At 34.6% G+C, this 25,074-nt stretch overlaps 3 protein-coding genes across 8 annotated transcripts in view; all 3 read right to left on the reverse strand.

Moving 5' to 3' along the window:
- The window catches only part of LOC111408123 (cellulose synthase-like protein D2), a 5,661-nt gene extending 5,054 nt beyond the window's left edge, over positions 1–607 (reverse strand). The window contains exons 1-2 of one of the 3 annotated variants that reach the window (XM_023037924.1): positions 363–607; positions 95–253 (exon numbers count right to left, since the gene is read on the reverse strand). The gene's annotated coding sequence lies outside the window, so the exon portion shown is untranslated. Of the gene's footprint in view, positions 1–94 lie in introns of all 3 variants that reach the window. The other 2 variants (XM_023037925.1, XM_023037922.1) reach the window with 2 other exon arrangements.
- Positions 608–2,629: 2,022 nt separating this feature from the next.
- Positions 2,630–6,780, reverse strand: LOC111408124 (heat shock factor protein HSF8-like). Its single transcript, XM_023037926.1, has 2 exons — positions 6,253–6,780; positions 2,630–4,542 (listed from the first exon to the last, which is right to left on the reverse strand). Exons 1-2 carry the CDS (start codon positions 6,538–6,540, stop codon positions 3,229–3,231), a joined length of 1,602 nt encoding a protein of 533 aa, XP_022893694.1. The 5' UTR covers positions 6,541–6,780; the 3' UTR covers positions 2,630–3,228.
- Positions 6,781–7,863: 1,083 nt separating this feature from the next.
- Positions 7,864–16,856, reverse strand: LOC111408125 (U-box domain-containing protein 4-like). Of its 4 annotated transcripts, none has more exons than XM_023037928.1 (6): positions 16,578–16,856; positions 13,931–14,045; positions 10,725–11,003; positions 10,402–10,518; positions 8,271–10,295; positions 7,864–8,191 (listed from the first exon to the last, which is right to left on the reverse strand). In XM_023037928.1, exons 3-6 carry the CDS (start codon positions 10,998–11,000, stop codon positions 8,132–8,134), a joined length of 2,478 nt encoding a protein of 825 aa, XP_022893696.1. In that variant the 5' UTR covers positions 11,001–11,003; positions 13,931–14,045; positions 16,578–16,856; the 3' UTR covers positions 7,864–8,131. The 4 variants fall into 4 exon arrangements, with proteins under 4 accessions (XP_022893696.1, XP_022893695.1, XP_022893698.1 ...); XM_023037927.1 differs by having other exon boundaries at positions 13,926–14,045; XM_023037930.1 differs by having other exon boundaries at positions 8,271–10,289; positions 16,578–16,853.
- Between the last annotated feature and the right edge of the window lie 8,218 nt (positions 16,857–25,074).

Consider the following 25,074-nt stretch of genomic DNA (forward strand, 5'->3'; position numbering starts at 1 on the left):
AAAAACACCCCCCCCCCCCCCCCCCCCCCCCCCCCAAGACGTGGGAGAAAATTTGAAAAACAATGAATATTATAGTAAGACAGATACAATATACGTGTTATTCTGCAGAATACATGGTATGCATATATTACAACTGTAATACGAACGCTTCATTGGCCCACACAACTGTCTGAATATAACCAAGTCCTCAATGTTCTACATTAAAATTTCAAACTTTTCTTCAAGGCAGTATAGCCCCCGCTTATGCTCTCTCCTTCATAAAAAAACCCACAAGCTCTAATCATTTTTATATACAAGAATCAAGTTTATGCAAGCAAAAAGGGGTAAAAAGAGAGATCTGAGAGTAAAGTTTATGAATATACCTTGAAATAAGGAATGTGTTATACAATATAAAAATAGATTCTTTTTAAAGAGCATTTCATTCAAGGCTGAAAAGAAAGAGAATACGTTTGCGCAACTCTAACAGTGGGATTGACTGCTGTGTCTACTGCTGTTTTTTTCTTTTATAAATCTTTACCGTATACTGTAAGAATGGAATTCCCCTTTAACTCTTCTTTTTTTGGATGGAAAGAGATGAGAAAATGGTAAAGACGAAATACAAGGTGGAAAAAATTCGAGGATTTAGGGGTCAGCCCACGGCATAGGCACGCTTTCTACACGGTTAATATAATTGATTGAAGAAAATTTTGTAAAATACACAATATTTCGATTTTTGAATAAATTATCTACATTTTTTATGTCATTTTTTCAAAAATATATTTTACTAGTTAATTTTTAATGAATGGATGGTAACAAAAACACTTTCAGCTCAAAAAATTGTATGTAAAATGCAAGAATTATGCTACACATATATCAGAGTATCTATAACGATATCTATCTCCCACATAAAAAGAAACCCAGTTCGAATTAAAAATATCCCTTCATGTGAAGAGTGTGAATAGGGTTGGCAACGGTTCGGTTATGGGTCGGTTCGGCCAAAATCATAACCGTACCACCAATTTTTTTACCATACCATAACCGCACCATAACCACGTAAATTGGTTCGATTCGTATCTCGGTTCAGCACGGTTCGATTTGGTTAATAACCACGAAAATAATTTATATTTTATAGGTTTATCCGTTAAATTGATATAAAAGTTTCTAAAGTTTTCGGGTAAAGCCTATTTCTATATGAACTCACAGATCTACCACTTATACTAAATGCTGACTCAGATGCCACAGTAGATACTGGAATGACTAGTAAATCTCTTGCAACCTTTTGTAAAGTCAGATATTTTTTTTGAATTTGTTTTCCACCATATCAATAAATCAAAACCATCCATTCTTGATAGTATTGGCACGTCTAGAAAAACATGGAACTCTATTTTTACATGATCAGTAGTAATAGAATGACTAATAAATGTAACAAATTTTCAGAGGCAACGACGACTTGGAATGTGGAGGCAGTGGAGTCGTGCGTGAGTTTGTGGTTTGTAGAGAGTAGGGTTTGCATTTATATACAGTCATACTAATGCTATTATTATAGGTTGGCCGGCTGAGTCAGGTAGATATAATGGGAGGACTTTGTTTTGGTTTGAATAGAAAAGTAGTGTAAAGTCCAATAATCAATTCAATTGTGTGTTTTTTCCCTCTTTTTTTTTTAGCGGGTAATCGGTTCGGTTTCGATTCGACAGCGTAAATACCATACCCGTACCACCACCAACCGGTTCATTAAAATCAAACAATATCCGCCCCATTGCACCATCGGTTCGGTTAACCGCGGTTTTCGATTTTGATGGTTCAAATTGCCATCCTTAAGTGTGAACATTGTTATAAATACTACGTTATGTACAAGTAGCATATTTCAAAATGAAAAGACATTGTGTAGGTTGGATTTATAAAATTTTCTTTTTATTTTATGGAAAAAGATATGGGGATGCATAGAAGAGAAAAAGAGAAGATAATTTGTTACTATTCATGCTATGTTGAAACTTGACCAAATTTAACAAAATAATTAAACCAAGTTTCGAACTAAGGAAATATAGTAGTTTTTCCGATCAAAATTTTGACTTCTTAATCCTTATGTACAAAGGAAGATGATGCCAAAAGCTTCATATGAGACGTTTTCAATTTCCATAGAGCAATTTATACATATCGACCCGTCAACGTTTCGTATTATAACCAAATCGAACCGAATTGTGACATTAATGTCGAAATAATTATCAAGACTAATGTTATCTAAAATTACTAGTACTACAATACCAATTTGCATGAGCATTATATGATAAATTCGATTAAATGTAAATTTATGTGATTTATTTAATTGTATATCTCATTTAATGTCACATAACATCGAGATTTTAACCCCAAAAGTGCTAAACGTGCTCATTATTTATTTAATTACAGGGTATGTTTAATACTAATTGATACGTATAAAACTTGTGGAAACATGTATGAAATGAACCAGAACCAGTGCCTTTGAATTTGATATGTCCAGAACCGGAACAACGCGTTTGAATTTATTTGATATGAAAATGGACTGTCTCATTATTTACCTTACTATAAATCTCATTAAAAAAATATATATTCAATTACATATTATTGGAAAAAAATATATATATATATATATATATATATATGTAAGCTAAACTTAAAACATTACATTGTTTAGTATCTCGTAATACTATACAGCATACAAGATATATCCTCATAACAATATAAAACAAAAATTTACACACATTCAATTATTAACATCTTCGTCCTCCCTAGAAACACTAGCCAGGAAGCCAGACACCACCACTCACAACTACTACCATCCACCTCCCTCCATGAGAACACAAAAAATCGCGTGTTTTCAATAGAAAATCAAGAAATGAAATCTCATTCTACTGGTGATTTGGTGGCCTTTGACAAAGGTTAGGCCGGCTGGTAATCAAAGTGGTGGGTGACAAGTCGTGGCATTAGAAGGCTAAGGAAGATAAGATGATGATAGTCAGGTTTAATCAGCCGTAATGTAATAACTCCTCCCATCAGAGAAATAATCTTACAGTCTCTTTCTAGCCAAACCCGAAGGAGCCCCCCAACCACCACCCCGCCCCAGTATCTTCCGTATGCTGTCAGTATGGAAAAGATATTTATATAACTCATCTTTCAAGCGCCAAGTTAAGAGGCCCATAATGGTCAAGAGGACTATCAGATCGTGTTCCGAATTACCTCAAATAAAGAGGCATGTACGTTTAGTAAACCATATCAAACTTTCTTCACATCCGATGATAGAAGGCCCATCTGCTCCGTAAGCTGTTCCATGTGTACAGATTTTCCCCACAGGTTTTCCAACGGCTTTATTTCATTTTCTTTGGAAGTGTCATCTGTTAGTGTGGAGTCCATCGCCTCAGTCTCCACAAAATGTGGGCTCTCAAGAAACATTTCCCAGAAGGGATCACTCACCCCAGGAAGTTCTTGTATCTCATCCATCAAGGAGTTATCCCATTCCGTCTCAGGATCAGAAAAAATTCCAGAAAAAATTCCACCCAATTCCAGAGAAATTTTGTCCTGCCCTGCTAATGAACTTGGATTTGGATCCATGAAAGCACCACTCTCCGTTGCAGATCCCACGACGTCAACGTTGGTTTCTGGCACAATTTGAGAGAGCTCGTGCATTAAAGCATCTGTTGTTGGAAGTGTCGCTGGAGGCACTTCTTGAGTTCCAATCAGCTGATTTACGTCCAAAAGTTGATTAGCCGCAAGTACAGAAGTTGCACCAAGGGGAGTTGATGAAGGAATTTTAGAAATTGCTCCTGAAGAACTGAGCCCAGTAACTGTGGAACCCGATGAGATGAATGATTGCCCAGAAGTAGGAGGTACCTCTTGAAGAGTCACTCCTGAAACATGGTTCAAAGAACTGTCAGGGTCTAACGCATTAGATGTTGATGAAGCATCGCCAATCAGGAAACTATCAGGATTATTGTTCAAGTTTTCAAGCCTAGGAGGAGAATTCAATTTTAAGATCTGCCTTAGCATTGCTTTTGATGCTTCATTCATCAAAGGTTGATACTTCACAATCTGACCATCTGAGGGACCAACAGAACTGTCACTTGAAATGCCATCCTGCTGCGTAAGTCTTTGTTTTTTGTTGCCTTCTGATATGCGTCGGTTGCTCTCATTTTGCTGCTGCATAAATTGTGCCAGAAACCCAGGGCTATTCATGGCCTTTGCCAGGAATGACATCATCTGTTGCTGGCGCTGTTCCATGCCCTGAAGACGTTGAATCATTGCTTGCAACTGACCATCAGTAGTTTGCTGCTGCTGCCTTAACCGGACAAGTTCCTGCATTAACGCATTCTTGTCCCTTTTGAGCCTCTCAACTTCCTCTTCAAGTCCAAATTTCCCAACCTCTACACATGCCCCAACCGAAGAACTCTGTCCATGTGATTGTTGCTGCTGCTGCTGATGGTGTCCATGTGCAGGTTTTCGACGACTAATACTTTTAAGAAGATGTTTTTTCCCTCTCAGGAATCCCTCATTTGCAAACTCCCAGCGGTCTGGATCAACCTTTCTAAATCCCTGTTTGTCAATGACCCCATAAAGGCAGAAAAATGGAATGGTCAAAAGTTAACCATCATGTCACATTTTATAACGCAATAAATAAATGGAAAGATATAGAAAAGTAATATCAACGAAACATTTCACATACAAGAGAGCATTCATTTGGCAATGCAAAAAGAGTAAGCAGTTAAACATAGCCCACATTTCATGGTACCACCTTTATATCCCAAAAAACCTATTTTAATGATACCACAAAAATACATTTAAAAGTTTGATTAGTTGGCTATAGCTTTCATTTCAAAGCATCTAGGAGATATTCAACAAGGCAAAAAAAGAAAAAAAAGAAAAACAAGTATTAGATTCTTTCACTCGGTTCCCATTACACAAGAAATTTCAACCGGTCTTCAGTTAGCAGATAATATCGCAGTAAAACAAGATTAGAATTTGCATCCTCCACAGATTTACCATCAGCTAATTAGTGAGTGGTGACTGAACATATGCTAATTGTTCCTCAGTGCTGTGCCCTCTTCTCTATTAATCAAGCTGATGCAGAAACACTAGTTTACAACCCAAAGACCTCACACTGATTCCTTCTGAAATGGAGCAATGGAAACATGAATAACAGTATATTTCACAATTTTGTATTAAATTCAGTTTTTAGTTAAGATCCTGTGCGAATTTGTACAGTGTAGGCACAGATCATGTATCCATGGCTAGTATTGAACTTGAAGAAAGCCAAAGTTTGACAAAATTCCACAATAAAAATCCATCACGATTTTCCATAGGCCACAAGAAAATGCGAAGCACACAACTAAGAGCAAGTTTGGCTAAGTCAAGAATATATGTAAGTTTACACAGAAGTAGTTTCTGAATCAAAGGAAACATGTTTGTGGCTTTAAAAGTTACATATAAGTAATTTTCTTATCCACTTTTTTAAAAAAAGTTGCCCTTTTAATTTTATTTTATAAATTTACAAAAAAATTAGCTAATCTAAAAGAGCAACTAGAATACAACTAGCCATGTTAGCTTTGGTCCATCCCTCCCTAATCTGACTAATTCCTCCGAGATCATGAAACAATCATGAACATGAGCTTCTTTAAGTATACATAAAACCTGTCCTACCTAATTCGTCTGTTCTTTACTTAATCTTCAATCAACACTACCTCAACTTCCTGAAGTATTTTTAGTTTTTTTTTTTTTTTTTTTTTTTTTTTTTTTTTTTTTTTTTTTTTCCAAAAAAAAACAAAACTTTTTTTTTTTTTTTTTTTATAAATTTTGATTTTTGTTGGTGAAATCTTTTAAGTGGATAATAAATCCACACTTCGAGCAACGGCAACACCTATTGTTTTCTTACATTAATGTTTTTCAGATGCATATTTCTCTTTTCTTTCTAAATAAATAAATGCTTGTTACACAGATGTTTTAAAATTTCTTTTCTATTTTCTATTATATGGTCCAAGTGCCCCCACCCACTTGCAATTAATTTTATGACCATGGGTGTGTGGACCAGCTCAGTCTCCCACGGCCTGAAGTATTTTTAGTTTTCAAAATGCAAAAACCTAAATTTGTTATCTCTTCAGCCAATCAAAGTCTCAATCACAGAAGATTCACCAAGAGCTATTACTTGGCTTGTTACATGTCCTCCAAAGAAAATAAAAAATAATCAACCTAGAATTGCGAAAGCAAACTGAAAAAAGAGACAAAAATAGTTAACAAGAAAGCGCATACATAAGTGTTGAGCTGGCGGACAAAGCTGGAAAAATTGTTGTGTTTGAAATATTTGGGCAGCAAATATCTCGCGAATTCAGCCGAGTCCCACACCACAAAGCTGTTGTTAGTCCGGCTCCACGACACGATCTTATCGGTGCTTGGGTCATCTACCATGTCGTAAGTCTTCACCAGGAAAGGCGGTGGCGCGTTCGCTACCGGTAAAGGCGCCGGCTGTGGAGGCGCTCCTCCGCTATCTCCCGTGGAAGCTGGAGCCTTTCCGCCGTTCGAAGATGCGGACGTTTCCATCTTATATACAAAATATAAACACGGTCATCAAAAAATACGATACTGTTGCAATTACAAGTAGATTTTAGGGTTTTCTGAGGGCTCTGAATTGAGAACCCTGGGATTTGGGGACAAATTGGGCGCACGAAATTGCTAATCTTTGAAAAAAAAAGAATGAGTGAGTGGCTGTACGGTCACGGGAGAGGCAACGGTGGTCTCAAATGTCGATTTTGTTCGTAGTGACGATAGCGGAGGCGAGAATGACGCCATTGTTACGGGTAATTACGCAACTGAAAATTACAGTTTGTACCCTCGAACTTTGTAAAACGTGACATTTATATCATAATTTAATTGGCAATTGACACATAACGTCCCTACTCTTTTCCTATTTTGCCTTATTAGTTATTTCACCATCAGATTAAAAATTGTACAAATCGTCCATGGCCTCCTTTAAAGTCATGTAAAATGACGAATGTATCATTCTCTTAAAATAAAGAAAAATAAAGAAATAAGAGTATGTTTGATTGGTATGAAAAATATTACCTAAAAAAGAAAATATTTTCCATCTTTTGTAGAAAATAAAAACTACATCTACTCAAGGAAAATGTTTTTCTTAAAAACAAGGAAAATTAGGCATATTTTCAAAAGTTGGAAAATGTTTTCCATAAAAAAAATGGCAATCAAACACTCTAAGTAAGAATTTGACTGGAAAACTGATATTTTCCATGAAAAATAAATGTAATCAAACACACCCTAATTTCAGGATCATAAGCATGTAGAGAGTGTTTCCTTCATGCGTACATAAATTTTAAAAATAAAAATTCAATCGAAGTTATTATAATATTATAGAGGAAAAACTAAAGATGGCAAAAAAAATTAATTTTTGTGTTATATTGGTACTACTAATTTTTTTGTTACATGCACCAAAAAATTTCAAGTTTTAATCATTATAGCATTTATATTTTTAACTTTATTTCATCGCATTCTTTTCTTCAATCGTCCATTATTTAACATATAGTCTTTGATGACAATTTTATTCAAATATTCTACAAGCATACTGTGAAACGAAAAAATATATATATATTTTATAAAACTTTTGTAATTTTTTTGTTTATTAAAAATATGACAGGTAAATAAATATTTTTACACCATTCTGGTGACAGAAGCCTTCATTAAGGTCTAGACATGCTAACCAATATGAGATCGAAAACATAAGTACGACAATGATCAAATGTTGTGATGCAAATATAATCTTCCTTTGATTTAGCCATATTTGACTATTGTTTATCTATATATTTTATGGGGCCCACATGTACTACACACGATGATGTACTTATGTTTAGCTGAAAGAAAATAATTGTCTTTGCTCAATCTCATTATAAAAGCCTAAAAGAGAAACTTACACGTATAAATATGTTTCTAAATACAAATTCAGGGAAGAGATTTGAATCAAATGCCCCTCATAAATCAAATTTTCATTCCACAAAGTCGAGGAAAATTATAAAATGAAACCAACACGTAGGATCTCCATTCACATTATTTGCAACACTGGATCTACACATTGAACAATCTATACCTCAATATATGTCACTGCCAAAGGTTGAAAGCAAAATCATCTCCTACTGGCATTGCCATGTCGTTGGTTCCTAAAGTACCTAAGAAGTTCTTGAGCCTGCAAGAGTCAGTAATCAGTAAGTATGTAATCTTAAATTTACAGAAAGGCGAAAGTAACGTTGAAGTTGAAACTACACCTTTTCTCTGGCTCTAGGCGTCCCAGATTGTGACAGCGCCACTAATGGAGGAACGGCTCCTTCCTGGAGAACCATATTGCAAAATCTACCGCTATTAGTGCTCAATTGCAGGAGTGCAGCAGCTGCATTCTCCTTTCCTCTACCAGAGCCCAGCTCGGCCACTTCAACCAGGACAGGGATTCCTCCTTCCTGACCAATTGCTATTCGTCCCTCATGAATAGTAGAAAGATTAGATAAAACAGCGACTGCCTTATCAACCATTCCAGCAGCGGGGTCCATCAACTCAATGAGGTACTTCACTGCGCCTGCCTGCACAATACGGGCCTTGTTCTCGTGAAATATTGATAAGTTAAACAAAGCTGTGGCGGCATCTTTCTTGCCTCTTGGAGTTCCATTTCCCAATAGATCAACAAGGGGTTTGATTGCTCCGGACCTGCCAATCTTGATTTTGTTTTCTTCAATCACCGAGAGACTAAAAAGAGTAGCAGCTGAGTTTTCCTTGGCTTCAGGGCTGCCTGTCTCAAGGACATGTATCAGAGGTCCAATTGCATCAGCATTTGCAATTGCATTCTTGTTGTTATCATTAATCGATAAGTTGAGAATAGCAGTAACAGCATTTTCTTGTATTTTTAAGTCAGATGAAAGGAGTAGATTGACTAATAAGCTGATGGCCCCACATTTTGCAATGACAATTCGATTATCCATATTATGCTTAGCAAGTAACCGAAGTTCAGCTGTGGCATTTCTCTGTATATCAAGGGAAGCAGTTTTCAGGTCCTCAACCAGCTTCTTAACTTGTGTTTCAACTTCCAAAAGATCAGCCCTTAATTCAACTGCAGAAGAACAAACTACTCTTGGAACAAATCTCTCCGATGGTCGACGGAAAACTGTTGGGACACGAGATCTTGTTTCTTGCCGAGATGGGAAGTCGGGCTCTCTGTGTAGGGCACTCGCGTAAGCAGCCAGTTGAGGTTCTGATGTAAGCACTCCAGAAGCATCATTAACATAGGCAGCAGCATCTGATGCCACCTCATTTCCGTCACCAGGTGTTTCTGAAACATTATAATTAGAAAGGGTGCTGGAGACAGAATTTGTTCGGGTATGGCCCGGAGATAACTGCTCATCAGCACCAACAGCACTATTTCCAGATGAGGACACCAAGAGTGGACATTCCGAGTTCAAACTTCTCTCTCCTGAGTGGCCCAACCTGTCATCAAAACTTTTCGAGGAAATTCTCTCAACGTCTAAACCATTCCCATGTATAGCTCTTAGTGAAGAATCCTCTGACAACGAACGAGGATGGTTCAGATGTGATGCCTCTCGTTGAGTCCCACTATATGAGATTGAATTCTTTCTTGGAGAACCCAAAGACATAGTTGGATCTGGAGACGGAGAATGATTGGCTCTCCCTCCTCCACCAGACTCCACATTCGCAAGAAGTGAAGAAGGCTGATTCAAGCTAATAGATTTTACAGGATCAGGCAGCTTCACGTTGTTCAATTCACACCAATTTGCAATCAGCGCTTTTACAGTGTAATTAGGAATAAGATTGGTGTGTGCTAGAGTTTGCCTTGTCTTGGGGCAAACAGTGAGTCCAAGATCAATCCAGTTCCGTATAAAAGCCCGCTCATATGTTTGTCCAGATGCAACAATTACAGGATCTGTCATGAGTTCAAGTGAGAGAGGGCAACAGAAATCAGCGGGTATTGCCACAGGATTACAGGTCTCGGACTGTTTCAACATAACAAGCAGATCGTGCATATGGATTATTAAAGCAATCATTTGATCAATATATTCAACTTCGCCAGTTTTTTCAGCTTGTTCAGCATTTTCTTTCAGTTTCTCAAGGGCCACAGCCTCAATTAGAAGTTCCTGGTTTGACTTTAATCCCAGGCTGTCAGAAATTTTTGCCAGGCTCTCAGAGCTGGCTCCCAAGCCCTCCACATGATCCTTAACAGCTTTTGAGATTATTTCTGATTTTTGGCCACATCCCATGTTCTTAATTTTCAGTACACAGTTCTGTATCCGTAGTGATAAAAAAAAGATATCAAACAAAGAGTATTCAATTCTTAACAAATTTTTCTTAAGACAAAAAAATGAGCAACAACAAAAATAAATTGATAGCCTTTACCTCAAGGGATGCAGAACTTAATTCAGCAGGTAAGCATTGCTCACAAATATTCAGCAATTCAAGAATTTCCAAACTAGAAGTCTGGATCTTTTCCATCAGCGACTCAACTTGTAAAACCTGGATATGATGCAAATATCAGCTAGATGGGAATTATTTAGCAAGTATGTAAGATGTTTCAACCAAGTCAGCATAAGTTCAAATAATTAAAACATCAAAAAGTGAAATAACCATCCTTTCAACTTCAATGTTATAACTTCCACTATAAGGCTGCATGAGAAAGAACTGTGAATTACAAATATCATCATATAGCTCATATCACATACAAAGTAAACTTTACTCATCAGTAGCTGCCAGTTTTCAAACGTCTCTCTCAAATCATCGATGGACTGGCATAGTCCAGTGAATTCTTTCTGAAGTAATTCGTCAGAAGGGATTTCAACATCAAGAATGGCATCAAGAATTGGCTTTAATAACTTCAACATATCTTCAATCGTTTGATGATATTCCTGAACTGGTTCACATTTTATGCTTTCACAAGATGCCAATTTAAAAACACTAGTTATGCTGTTGAGAAGAGATTTTAGCAACGGTATCTCCATCACCTGGTACATCAAATAAATTCTCATATCAATAAACCAACCATAGAAGAACTCATAATATATAATGACAAAAAATATAAAGGCAGTTGTGACCATGGAGAGCATATATGCCAAAGATTCTGCAAAATATCCAATGCGTAAGGCAAAAAGTAAAATCGAGTGTCTATTATGCAGAAAAGATGCAGTTATGTGTATACCTGGGAAAATATGAGGATAATCTCTTAGTTCAACACGAGAGCCAAATATAAACCTTTTTTTTTTTTGGAAAGGTAATTAAATATTTTATTAATCAATGCATAATACACAGGAAGTGTATTATCAATTTAAAGCAGAAATGAATAACATAAAATTGGACAGCCATCTATATGCCTAGTAGCTGCAGCATTAAACCACGTATACAATGTGAAATAAAACAATTCTCTAATTTGCTCTGCTGTCCATGTAAGAGCCAAATATAAACCGGGCTTTTGCTTTCATGATATAAACCATAAAAGATAGATTAAGTTGCAGGACACTGAAGCCAATTTCCAAGTATGCGTGTTCTTAAATTAAGGTATCATCAACGGCAACAAACAATTAAAAAGTGAGAATGTAGTGATTAAAATGCATAAGCTTAGGGCTTGCAATTGCAGTTAAGTGAAAGGAGGGCACACTTTATTCATAACAAGTAAAACAAAGCTATAGGTAATAAATGTCCTTGTAAACAAAAGCAAAAAATAGCTATCAATGCAAATTTTACATTGACAATGAGATCAGGGAATTTTGTTCCATTACGATACAAGAAGCAAGGTATATTAATTCTTTGTATTACCCAAAAGAACACAATCATATCATCCATAACCTAGTTAATAATCAATACCATTTTTCCCCCAGAAGTGTGGTGGTAGGGTTATAAAATAAAGAAATGAATATTAAAGATGAATGTCAAAATTGAAAGAATCCCAACCTTTTTCCGTTACAAAACAATGATTTCATTTAAGGAGCATGAACCAAAAACTGGAAGAAGAAGAAGAAGAAATATCCAACTAATAATTGTTCTTCATTTTAATATTATTCAAATTGGGCTAGAATTACAAAAGTAAGCAGCAAATTAAATCATCTTTTAGCCCAATTAAAGTATACCTTAGACCCTCTAAAGAACATAGGTAAGTTACGATGCAAGCCAGCTGGTACACTAATAGATATTAGTCACATGATTGAAAAACAAACAGAATCTACAGCAGGGAATTAGGATAGATATCCAGAAGCTTGTTGGCAAAACTTCTACTTGCTAGTAGCTACATACTAGACCTGGTATTTAATTCACTGAAAATGTAGTTATTTAGTTCATGCATGCTCCAAATGAGGAACACATGAATGTTATAGTAAGAAATTTGAGGTACTTGAAGAGACCTGTTGGCAAAGCATTTTTGTTCACGATTATAGGCATCTAAAGGTTGAAGCTTATTGACAGCTTCTATGATTAATTAGTTATAGAAGGTTGACCATTAGGCACTAGTTATTGTACCTTTATTGGAAATAACTAGGTGGAAAACAAGTTTTAGCTAGATCAAGTGCAAAAGCAGAATTTAATAAATGCCGAAATCTATTTGTGAAGTAATTTGGCTAAGATCCCTAGTGAAGGAACTTAAGTAGACAAGATTGCGACTACAAGACTGTCTGTGATAATAAAGCAGCTAAAATGTAGCTTAAAACCCTATTGAGCATGATAGAACTAAGCGTATTACTATTGATCTCATCAAAAGAACAATTAGCATATGTTTACTGAAGGACTATAAAAGCAGTTATTTCAACCCATAATCAGCAAGCCAAAAATGACAAAAAATTTGAATCAGTACTCCCAGCTTGAAGAGGATGTTGAGAATATTATGTATGTACTCAGCCATAAATTAGGATTACTTTTATTTTCCAGATTATAACTATGATCAGATTGTTATTAGCCTAGTCTCCTTGCTTAGATATATTCCTTAATTAAATAATTAGATTTAATAGTTTTACATAAAGATGGTGTACGTAGTGAGACCTTTAAGCAACCCACACAATTCGTTCATAAAGCGAAAACTGAGAAAGCACAAGTCGCATTTTTCTTGAACCAGTTTTTGTTTTTGCAGCATGCCTTTTGGGTAGGTTTACACTGAAAGGTTCAAAATGCATTAAACAATTTTCACTTCTTGGGGTTTTATTATTTCTCACATAATTATTTTCTGTCATTATTAGTCACCATAGAATAATTCCTTAGGTTGTGAACGCTATTGGGCACTAGGAAAGTGTGTTCCTATAGAACAAAACAGTTTGAAACATATAATCTTATAATTTTTTTCCCCTATGTACACCATTACATTCATAACATCCCATAACCCAAAGTTGCAAAAATTTCTCACATGCCAAAAAGAATTAACAATTTCATCTTCAGGTGCTAAAACGGCCTGCTTTACATCGTTGTGGTAATTTATTCACAATTTTCTGATGTTCTAAGTTGAAGGGAGGTTATAACCAATGAAAGGGGCGAGATATAGATGGGATTGGTGATGGATTCTTTATTTTGCAAGCAAGAGTCATGGTAGATAGCTTTATAACTAATAAGAATCGCGTAGGTTTTTAATGGACCAAAACTTTACTTCCCAGGACCAATTACCACACACAGCCAACAACATATATTCGATGAAAATGAATGCAAGAAAAAAATGATAAAGGGAAGTAAGTTTGACGTAAGTTGATATAGTTACACATTATTTAACCAGATTAAGATCAACGCTGAAAAGTGGGAACTTTTTTAGTATTAAATAACTTGATTCCACACATATAACAATTGTAACAACTCATCTGAATAAATGGTGACCATAAATGCCCACAAAACAATAAGGAATTTCAGCATATATATTCATGTGCAAATATTGATAATTATTGGTTTGAAAGCACACGGACCTTACCAGCTTGAAATGGCAGTTCTGATTTCCCTAGCAATTCATCTCACACTGCTGATCCTTGAGAAACAACCCGAATCATACAACAGGAGAATATCCTTTTCAATTATCCTTCCTTGCCCTGAAGTTTTGTTCAGAAGAGGAGCAGTTAGAGTGGATGATCCATATATATGTGTGTGCTTTAAGACTTATGGAAAAATTAATTTTGTTTTAAAACACAAGCTATGTTTATCTAGTGGAAAATTTGATGTATCACAAGAGAAAAAGCTCAAAAGCCAAAATCCAAAATCCAAATGAAGGCTTAATGAATAACAGGAAAAAAATTAAGCTCCAAAATCTAAGAGAGGCTCCTAGGTATGTTGCACAATACCGCTATATATAACTTCTATGAATGTGCAAAGGAACAGCCTATAATCTAAATATGGTCTAGTATCCACATAATAGAAAGAACAGCTGAAGCTGTAAACAACGATCAACAATTGAGTCACACAGAGATAACTTCATAAAGTCAACACTCAACGGTAGTTACAGCAGAAAGACAAGCCTAGTAATAAAATCGTGTCCTCATAAACTAACCGAACCTAGCAGCATAGAACAAATTCTACAACATCATGCAATAAATGCAGACATTTGTAGTCGAGAAAAGAAGACCAACCAAACCAACATCCACATAAGGATTCGAACAACTACGTTGCTTGGTTCTTAAAAGAGAAACTCAGTAAAATTCCATAAAAGAGATGAGTAGTATGGATAAAATGTTGACTCGCTGTAAAATCTTTTGTTGTAGAAAGAATGAGGTAATCCAGTTAGCTAAAGCTATAGTAGCATTTATTTTGAAGGTACTTAAAGAGAACAGTTTTTTTTTTTTTTTTTTATCAACTAAATGTCCAAAACCTAATTAAGTTTTTGTTAATTAATCAATGTATAAAAGCATTTTACTTCTATATAGTGATCCAAGCCCAGTGCCAGTATTTTAAAAGAATCGTTTACGATTCTATTCATTATCTCTTCAATCACTTATTGGTTGCCTATATTTAAATAAAATGTACTGCATCTCATACCTGAGTTACAGTCTAAAGTAGACTGAAGTATGAAAAGAAGAAAATCTACTTGATCCTCCTTAAAAACCAAGGGCAGAAAAGTAGTAGTTGTAACAAACTCTAAAATTCTCAAGGGAACAACAAACAAAAGGCGATTTTTCTTAGCAAATCCAGCAAAAGGTCCTACTAACCAAAATACTAGAGCACAAATAATAACTCGTGAAAAGTAACTAGTTTCCTTATCCGGCTTTTGCTGTCTCAAGATTTCTAAGGATACATGTTAATAAAGACATCAATGTTCACATAATCTCAATTCTATCAATGATAAATAAATAAAAAAGGACGGAGATCATGATATTATAATGAAAGACAAAGTTTCACATGATTTTCTTTGTATCTGGTATGTAAATTTTAGCTCACAAAAGTTGATTTCTTCTAGTAAGTAGTAAACAGGAGTTAGCATTTACTACCCACAGAGAATGACTACTTATGATAGATTTTGAAATGTCAATTTAAGCAAGAACCTAACAAAATGCCTTTTAGTTTCTGGTCATTCAGCTCTCGAGAAATGAAGAAAGCAGTTCACTCCTCATAATCTGAAGTAGCACAGAATTAAATGTTCCTTTTTCATTCTCCTTTTACATTTCTTAGAAAAGTAACAGGTTAGAGGTTACTTGTACCCTCTCTCTAACCCAAATCAATAAAGGAAGAAATAAAAGTAACGCCACAGTTATTAGTATAACTTTCTGAAGTTTATTCCACAGAACGGGAAGAAACCTCAAACCAAAGCAGCGAATCCAGCAATGCAGTATTTGACATCATGGTCCATATCATACCGTATGAATTTACATAAAGTCAAATATTAATATATGTTGCCAAAAATTATGAACAAATAATATTTCCATTAACAACAATGTAGCAATAAAATTTACTCACACGAAACACAGCAAAGTAACTTGTACTGACACAGGAATGAGGAAAAAACACATCCATCGTACTTGGATTTCATAGGTCGAATTTCAATGATGAACATTTGACTCAAATTTAAAGCAATTGTAGCAAGTAAAATGAGTACATGGAACAACTACGAAATTAGAAAATATGCTATATTTGATTAAAAGGAAAAAACGATTCCATTATAAGTAGCAATGCATTTAAAAGATGATCCCAACTAGCCAATAATCTTTGTCAGTGGAACCCATCACTTCTTCTACCAAAAAAGTTAAACTTAGAAATACCACTACCATGCATAACTAAATCCAATTTGATATCTTCCCACAACTTTAAATCCAACTGGAGCGAAAAAACTAGATTCTGACGAGAACCCTAAAACCGAACAGGTTCCCTACAAACGCAGGAAGGACAAGGATCATTCTCCTTTTAACAACTAGGCTTGTTGATTTTTTTATATATAATCATTTCCAACATTCCAATTAATATAAATGATAGGATTTCATCTTTCCTCAACTCATATACAAAATGACATATAGAATTGGCATGAACAGTCAACTTATAATTACAACTAAGATAAATGAAGCAGAAAACCCTAAACAGAGAATAATCAACCAACCCAGCAATGAAATTGGAATAATACACAAGAAAATAATTCTTACCACAAAGAATGATGAAAAGGGTCTCCTTTTGTTGTGCGTTCTGGGGATTTTATAGGGCTAAACCTTCCAAAAATTCCCCCTCTGCACCGTGCAGGTGTCTTTCTCCTTTCCGGCTCTTTCTTAAAATTATTAAAGAATTTCGTAAATGAACTGATGTTATGTACTAGCGGGTCTTCGTCTATTGAGTTCTCTTCTTGGCTTCGCAGAATCCCCACCTAACACTCACATAGGCCATGGGTGGGCCTCAGGTGACTAAAAAATTGGAGAAAATACCCAATTCACCCAACCCATGTGATTATAATTATTCTGTGAACAATTTGTCCGTAGAAACATTTTTATGAGAAATTTCACTGTTGGTCCCTAACTTACTTCATTAGCAGCACCATGCGTGGATTTTTAAATTTGTAACGAGCCAGTCCCTTTTCATACACCAAAAAAAAAGAAAGAAAAAAACAGTTCTTCTCTAATTTTTAATTGACAAAAAAATCTAAAATATTTTTTATATTAAAAATATTTATATTTGCATCATATTTTTTATTTATTGTATTTAGGGGTGGCAAAAGAACTCGATGTCCACAAGCCCCACGTCGAATGGGATAGGGATTCTCAATATAATCGAGATGAATAATGTTGTGACCCTCTAAAGTGGGCATGAAAAATACGGTTCCTACAACTTAAAACCTAAATAAAAGGGAGAACAAGCCAAGCAGCTATTCTTAGACAATTTTTCTAAATTATTTTTTTGTTAACAAATAAAATAATAGTCTATGTCCTTGTTTGATCATTATAATTTTCAAAATAAACTTTTCTCACTCTCTCTTCTTTTGAATTACACATTTTTTAGTAAAACAATATTATACATTAATTTAAATTTTTTCTTATTTTTTAATTACGCATTCTTCATTAATCTACTATTTTAAAATATATTCTTAAAAAAAATGAGGCTCAAACAAGCTCTATATACATTTTTACATCCCATTTTAGCGTCTGATTTGACTTCTTCTTTTTTTTAACAACTTACCGTAAACATTTTCTTCCTCAAAAACTAGTAGAAAAATAGATAACCATACCTAAATTTAAAATCTAGCAAATACCATCATAATTAGTCTACCTCAACCTATAGGAACAGTTACTTGCTTAAAACCCCTATTGGGTCTTCTTACTTGGCTAAGCTCTCGTTTGAGCCCCATTATTTTTCATTATATTAAATTAAATTTTTCTCTCTCCTATTTTTAACCACACAATCTTTAATAAAATAATATTACACGTAAATCAAAAACTTTTCAACTACTCATTTTTCAAAAAAATACTATTCATCTCATTATAATCTACAAATAATGGGGCTCAAATGGCCCCTAAGTTGGTAGATGTTGTTTATATCCCTGTACATTGAAAAACGTTTAGTGATTCTTTGGTACTATGGAATTAAAAGGAAAGATAAAAAATAAAACGAAATAAAAATAATAATTGGATGCCTGAGCGAATTTTTAATGTAAGAGTGCTATAACGCTTATACAAATTTTCAAATGAATTTTTTAGCGGAAGGGGGGATAGCTCTATAGCTGTCCGAGTTAATGTTTCTCTGCACTAAATTTTAGTGAAAAGTACAAAGCCTATTCTTCAACAACCTGAACTAAGGTTGTAGGAACTATAACATTTAGACTCCATTTGATTCTCATTTTTATCAAAATGTATTTTTCTCTCTATTTTTTTAACCACACATTATTCGTTAAAATAATATTACACGTAAATCAAAAATTATTATTTATTTTTCATCCACACATTTTCCATCAATCTACTACTCTAAAATTCATTTTTCCAACAAAATGGGTATAAACACCCTCTTAAATGAATTTTCAAATGAAATTTCGGCAAAAAGAATATAGTTCTTCAAAGTTCAAGCTTAGGTTGCAAGGGTTGCAACACTTAGTCAATTTTCTATGAGAAATTTCAACATTGTGAGGAATTTCAAGAAACTGACTAAAGCAGTCCAAGCTATTTTAATAATTTCCTCATAGAAATTTCCTAGATTCGACTCATTAATAAGTGTTCGTACAAAATTCTCAAGCGTACGAGATCATTATACAGGTAATAAGATTTGTGAGTTAAGAGTATTGTTCTCACGAGGAATAAGGTCCAATTTATAGTTCAATAGTTGCTATTAAATTCGAAGTTTGGTGATATCATGAAAATTGTGATTTATATGTTCTCTAGACTTGACTTAAACTAACAAAGCAAATAAACTATTTATTTAATATGTGAGTGTTTATACTGGAATCGTGAATTCCTCTATTGCCATTTAATTCAATTTTTAATTTATAATTTAGTAAATCATGCATACAAGACAATTGACAATCCACTTTTATTCAATATTATTTTCCAATACATATTAAACATATGTTTATCACGACTTGATCATAATCCTAGTACGAATTCATATGGAAAACATGCATTAATTCACAGAATTTATCACACATGATTGCATATGTCATAGATATTATTCCTAATACCAATTGTCTATATGTTGATTTTACCGCATTCTAAACTTATTGTGAGTATATCCTACACTACAACAAGCAACTTACTTTCTAATTAGTGATCAACCAATTAAATAGTTCAATGGAAATGCAAAATCAATCAAGAAAAATCTTGAAATACCAAATTAACTGTCTTGAATTAAAATTAACAAACAATACGGCTCATCGTTCATTCAATACAATGAAAAACTTAGCACCATCCTAATTCTTAAATTATATAAGAAAATAATGAAAAGACATCACCTGTATCAAAGAAATATGGAAGAAAGTAGAAAGACCAACTTTCTTGAATAAAATCTTGATTTTTTATGGATAATCTTCAAGAAGTTTGCACAATTCCCCAGATGTTGATGATGTAGCCTTGTTCTCCACCTCCTAAAATATGTTGAATCTATGAATTTTTAGGTATAAGGAAGGTTCCCAATGATATGGGCGTGTTCTCCTATTTATATGATGTCAAAGAGATTCTTTACCAAAATAAAATAAGGAAACCTAATTTTTCTGCGTTTAACATTGACGTACGCACCTGGGAGCCTTAGGATGCCCCCAATCACCTCCTTTTTGGTTGGGGGTATGTGCTTCTCTTACAGGCAAGGGTGCGCGCCTTGACTAAGTTCCAGGAGTCTAATAGTTTTCAGTATTTTTGTCGTAAATTTATCTCCTGATATTCAATTAAGGTGATTCAAAGCATTGGAAAGCTTAATCAGGGCTACAATTCTTCTTGAGATATCATTTTTCTAATTCGAAAGTTTGTTATGCCAAAATTAGATCTCAATACGAGACTAAAAATTTGAAGCATAACTTTTTCGACTGAAAGTTGTTCTATGATAATATTTTGATTATAATTCATCCCTTTGACTTCTTTCGTCATCTAATTGGCCCCGGACACTCTCAAATTTTCATGGTGTGGTCAGAATTTTTTTAAGTATTTGCATTTTAGTCCTCAAACTTTGGATTTGCTTCATTTTACCCATTTTTCGTTCTTTCTTCCAATTCTTCTTCGAAACATGAATTTTTCCTAATAAAAGTAATAAATAACAAATTAGGTACTAATCCGTCCAAGAATAATAAAATATCATCATTTAAGATCTCAAATAAATGTAGAAACTATACTTATCAATAAGTTCGCGCTACAAAGTTACGAAGAGGTAATAGATATACAAGATTTTCATTTCATTGATAAAAGTCTTCGAAATTATATTGTAGGGAATGAAATTTGTGTGAAAAAAGCAAAAACTAACATATGGCATCAAAAAGTTAAAAAGGAACATGTCAAGGATAGGGAAAATCATCTCGAGGAGCAAAGAGATCAACTTGGGGGATAAGGAGATCGTCGTGTTAAGCTAGAAGGTCATCTTGGGCAAAGGTATGATCATTATCAAAAGGTACTTGGGATGTACCAGCTCTAGCATATATTCCAGTAAAGCCTTCTGATACTCTAACACCTTGTAAAGGAAACCAATTTTGAGGTCAGGCACTTTTATCCCTATAAAGTTGATGATCTTATTAGAGTTGATAACATAGACCTCTCGGGAGACCTTCCATTCATCCACCACATTAATTGCTCTTGCCACTGCATGTTAGCTCAATTCTTATTCATCTCCACCTTCTTTATCTCATCTATAACATTGACCTTTGCCTACTCCAACTGATCCTGATGAACTCTTCCCTTGCTTGGCCTTAGCCTCCATACCTTCCCTCCCTAATTGAGCCTTAATCGTTGGCTCAAACTTTGACGAGCAATCAAAGTAGTTCTCTCTGTTGGGAATTGATTTAAACATGCACAGCGGAATTTAACAGATTTCAATTCCCATTCAGGATTCAGCTTTGTATTTAGATAAAAACTGTGATGAGAAATATACCTTTTGTGTGATTTGTAAACTCTTTCGCGTTATTCCTTTCCAGCAGCTTGAATCTGCCTCCCACGACTGTCCAATTGTGCAGCCTCCAATGAAATCCACACAGAGAGAAAACAGCAACTGCTAGGGTTTCTTTCTTGTACTAGCAAAAATAATGAATGACTTAATGGACCTCAAACCCTAGCTGCATATATATATAAACCCAAATGGACCCGGCCCGGTCCGGTCCAATATTTAATTAATCCAATTAATCAAACCCGGTCCGTGAATTAATTAATCTAATTAATTAATTCGGGATTATAAATAAGAAAATCAATTAATTAATTTATCCAACGATTGTTAAATTAATCAATTAACAATTTGCAGTCTTCCAATTCTCTTTTGTGTGCGACCCATTAGGTTCCCGACCACGATGCCTAACGTCGTGAAATATTATTTTGATCTACTCAAAATCGATAAATTAATATACCCTTTTAATTTATCGTCAATTCACATTCGCCGTCCCTGATTGACATCTAGCAATGTGTCAGGGCAATACATGTGACGGGAAATGTCACGTGGTATGACAAAACCAAAATCGTTCGTTTATCATGGAACTATTATCCCTTCGTCAATACGATCCGATCAATTACGAGATATGAAATTGTGTCAATCTCGATCATCGATCATATCTTTCATTCCACTATTAAGTCAATATAAATCGAAAACTCCTTTTCGACTTATGAGTACACCTTGGCCAAGGATTTCATCATCGACTTAATTGAATGAAACGCAGATCATCTCCTACTATCTAAGAGTGACGAATCCTTTATTGATCAATCACAACCTTCATACGATTCTTGACGTACCCGAACGATGTCGTATTAGCGGCCCTTTTCAGAGCAACATCCAACACCGCCAAAGTATGACTGTCCTCATATAGGGTACTATGACGACCTCAAGTCAAAGGATTAATCCCACTACCGAACGTTAGAGATTAGCCACTGACACTCAGATAGTTATCCATGTAGAATCTCTTAGCGGGTCTCCAATGTTTTGTTCTACAACAAAACATCCACATGTTCATTTAAGTGTCACCACACTTTAGCTCGTGAGATCAGCTACTTACTTCATAAGTAAGAAATGCCACACGTGATGGTCTAACTGTATTAACGATATCCGTATCTCGTTATTACTTACGACCATGGTTTATTCAAGATCCAATTATATGTAATTTGTATCTCACAATCACAACTCCTTGTGATTAACAGATTACCTAAAAATTGGGTCTTCGGATTCTATTATTTAATATTATTTATTACAAAATTAATTTAAATAAATAATAGATCTCGCCAAAATCAAATGCATTAAATATATTAAAAGCGTTTACAACCTAAATCGATTGGATCTAGGGCATAACACTTACACTCTCCTCAAACCATTCTAGCTCAGCCTCCTCATGACGAGCTCTCTCCTCTTCAATAGCTTAGAATACGAACATGGCATCATCCCTAACTTTTTAGATAGTTGTTACATTGAGCAGTTATCTAAGTGCAGTTTGGAGAAAAAGAAGAAGTCAAATAACTTGGCAGAAATATAGAACATCTCAAAAAGATCAAAGTAAAGAATTGTACCTTTTCTTAAAATCAAGTCATGTAGAAAATGAACGATGTGCATAAACGATCGATTGACTTCCAAAAAGTAGGATCATCATTACTCCAAACTGAAAAACAAAAGATCTGGAGTTTGGATCTTATGGGACATTTGTCAGTGTTTGACCTCACAAACCAACTCAGAACCACTTTAATTTAAGAAGGAGAGCTCGTGAAGATGCAATATTCATTTAAAGAGAATGGACTAAAAAATCACCAGATTAGCTCGCCCTTTGTCGTTGTCGTCCAAAAATATCATAATCACTTGGACACATGTCTCCTAAATGATGTCATCATCACCTAGACGATCACTTCAAAACCGATAAGTGGCACCCATGACATGAGCTCCTCATTTTCAGTCAATTAGAAGTCAACAATTGTTACTTAGATGATAGATAATCATGACAGAGGCCCATGATGACTTATTTGGCAAACCTCAACAACCAATCAGAAACCTTAAATCTAGATGGTGGCACATACTTCTAAGTCAACACTAACACATACTTCTAGGTCAACATTGCAGCTAATATCATGTCGGCCAAGTTGCTTGATTTTGAGTCCCATAAATGTCGAAATGGTTCCTAAAAAATCAAACTCAATATATTCTCTCTAATAGACTCTAAACTTCAATTAATGAACTTATCCCTTAATTTTCCTAAATTCTAGCAAATACTCTAACAAAACTTTATTGAGTAGATCTATATTTGCTACATCATTTTTAGTCATCAACATATATCATCCCTAGTTTTATTACATGATTGACAATGTATTGAGGATATTAATCTCAGAATTTACCTAATGCCTAACAACTGTGCATTTTAAAGTTTGAAATAAAAAAGTTAAAGAAAAATAAGAATACAATCAGCTCACACTCTTGAGTATTGTTAGGATGATTATTTAATGTCGACAATGCAGTTACGTAGTTCCATTCAGTGCAAGAGATCACTAGCTTGTGTGTTTTAACAAAACATAAGCTCTCAAAAATAACGTAACTTTTATAGGACAGTGGGAGAAAAGCTACGAAAGACATTTGAAAAGCTTGCAATAACCATGACATTAGGGATGGCGAGTGAGCCCGCGTAGCTCAAGTGATCGTGGGTTGGGGCTCGATGAAATCAAGTTAAGGCTTGGGCCAAGCTCCGAAATGCCAAGCTCGAATTTCGAGACTTGGCCCGAGCTTGGGCCAGCCCGTGTAGCTCATCGACTCATAACACGAGCAAGAAAATGGCCCCATTAACAAAACGTCATTTTTGGCACCTGTCATTGCAATAACCTCCAAAAAGCAAGCAGCTACTATTGTTTTTATCCTTGGAAATGTGCAAAATTACGTTTTCAAGAAAAAGTTGACAACATGATATTCAAGGAGTTGTAGTAGATTCAAGGATAAGATATTAAAAGTTTTTAAATTCATTTGTTGATTTTTTTAAAATTTATTATTTTTAAAAATTATACATGAAATATTTTATTTCTATAATTTTAATTTTAATTTTGCCTACATTGATTGTAGTCGATCCCAAACTTAAAAAAGGAGGATTGTAACTCTTATTTAATCTACAATTAGTATGAAGTACACAATTTAAAATAAAAATATCAGGAGCCAGCTTGGCTCGGTGAAGCCTGAGCTAAGCCACAAAATCTCAACCGAACTTTGGCTCAATTAGACTCAGCACGAGCGAAAAAAGTCTAGCTTTTTTAGTCGGGCTGTTTATGAGTCGTAAACTTTGGCATGCAAGCTAACTTGTCTCAACTCGTTGACACCCTCATATACCATTATGGTCTTGTATACTATGAATCACAAATATCCCCGGTAGTCATTACCAATCAATGACAATGTCAATTAACATTATCAAATTAGCCAAAATCTGTGTTGCTTTGAAATCACGGAGATGATGTCAGTCAAATGTCAAATCCTACATTTAGCCCTTGTTTGGGTTCCATTCAAACGTGTTTTTGGAGAAAAATATATTTTGAAATAGTGATTTTTAGAGAAAATAATGTGGGTTAAAAAAGGGGGAAAAATTTTGAGGTTACATGTAAGAGGTTGTTTGGTACAACTTAAAAAGCCAATTAAAATCATTTTTTTTATCGTTATTTTACTATTTCAGCCGTCATTTTTGAATTATTCTCTCACAGGTAGAACTTACTTTATTTCTAACGGTAAAAAAATCAATTATCAAAATCTCTACCAAACAAGCACTAATATTATTTTATGGAAAAATGCGTGGTTAAAAGGAAAAGGAAAAAAATGCTTTTTGGATAAAATAGAGTCCAAACAGAGACTTAAGTTATCAACTCAATTAGGAATAAAACTATTCATGGGCATTACTTACCCTAATAAGAGGTATGTAATTGATTTGTCATCTTAAATTCTATGAGGAGAACGTCAACCCAACTTCTAAGTTTTAACTGACTCTATTAGTTAGAAGGTTTTGTTTGGTAGAATGGCAAAAATTGCGTAGTATTGCAGCAT

This window comes from Olea europaea, chromosome 13 (assembly GCF_002742605.1).
Source record: "Olea europaea var. sylvestris chromosome 13, O_europaea_v1, whole genome shotgun sequence".
NCBI lineage: Eukaryota > Viridiplantae > Streptophyta > Magnoliopsida > Lamiales > Oleaceae > Olea > Olea europaea.

What these genes read in the sequence shown, in the direction of transcription:
- LOC111408124 (XM_023037926.1), bottom strand. Translation starts at nt 6,540, where the DNA reads ATGGAAACGTCCGCATCTTCGAACGGCGGAAAGGCTCCAGCTTCCACG. An exon ending in TCCGCCAGCTCAACACTTAT is followed by an intron (nt 4,543 to 6,252) that starts GTATGCGCTTTC and finishes ATTGACAAACAG; the next exon opens with GGATTTAGAAAGGTTGATCC.
- LOC111408125 (XM_023037928.1), bottom strand. Translation starts at nt 11,000, where the DNA reads ATGGAGATACCGTTGCTAAAATCTCTTCTCAACAGCATAACTAGTGTT. An exon ending in TGATGAGTAAAGTTTACTTT is followed by an intron (nt 10,519 to 10,724) that starts GTATGTGATATG and finishes CATCATATCCAG; the next exon opens with GTTTTACAAGTTGAGTCGCT. An exon ending in CGCCTAGAGCCAGAGAAAAG is followed by an intron (nt 8,192 to 8,270) that starts GTGTAGTTTCAA and finishes TGACTCTTGCAG; the next exon opens with GCTCAAGAACTTCTTAGGTA.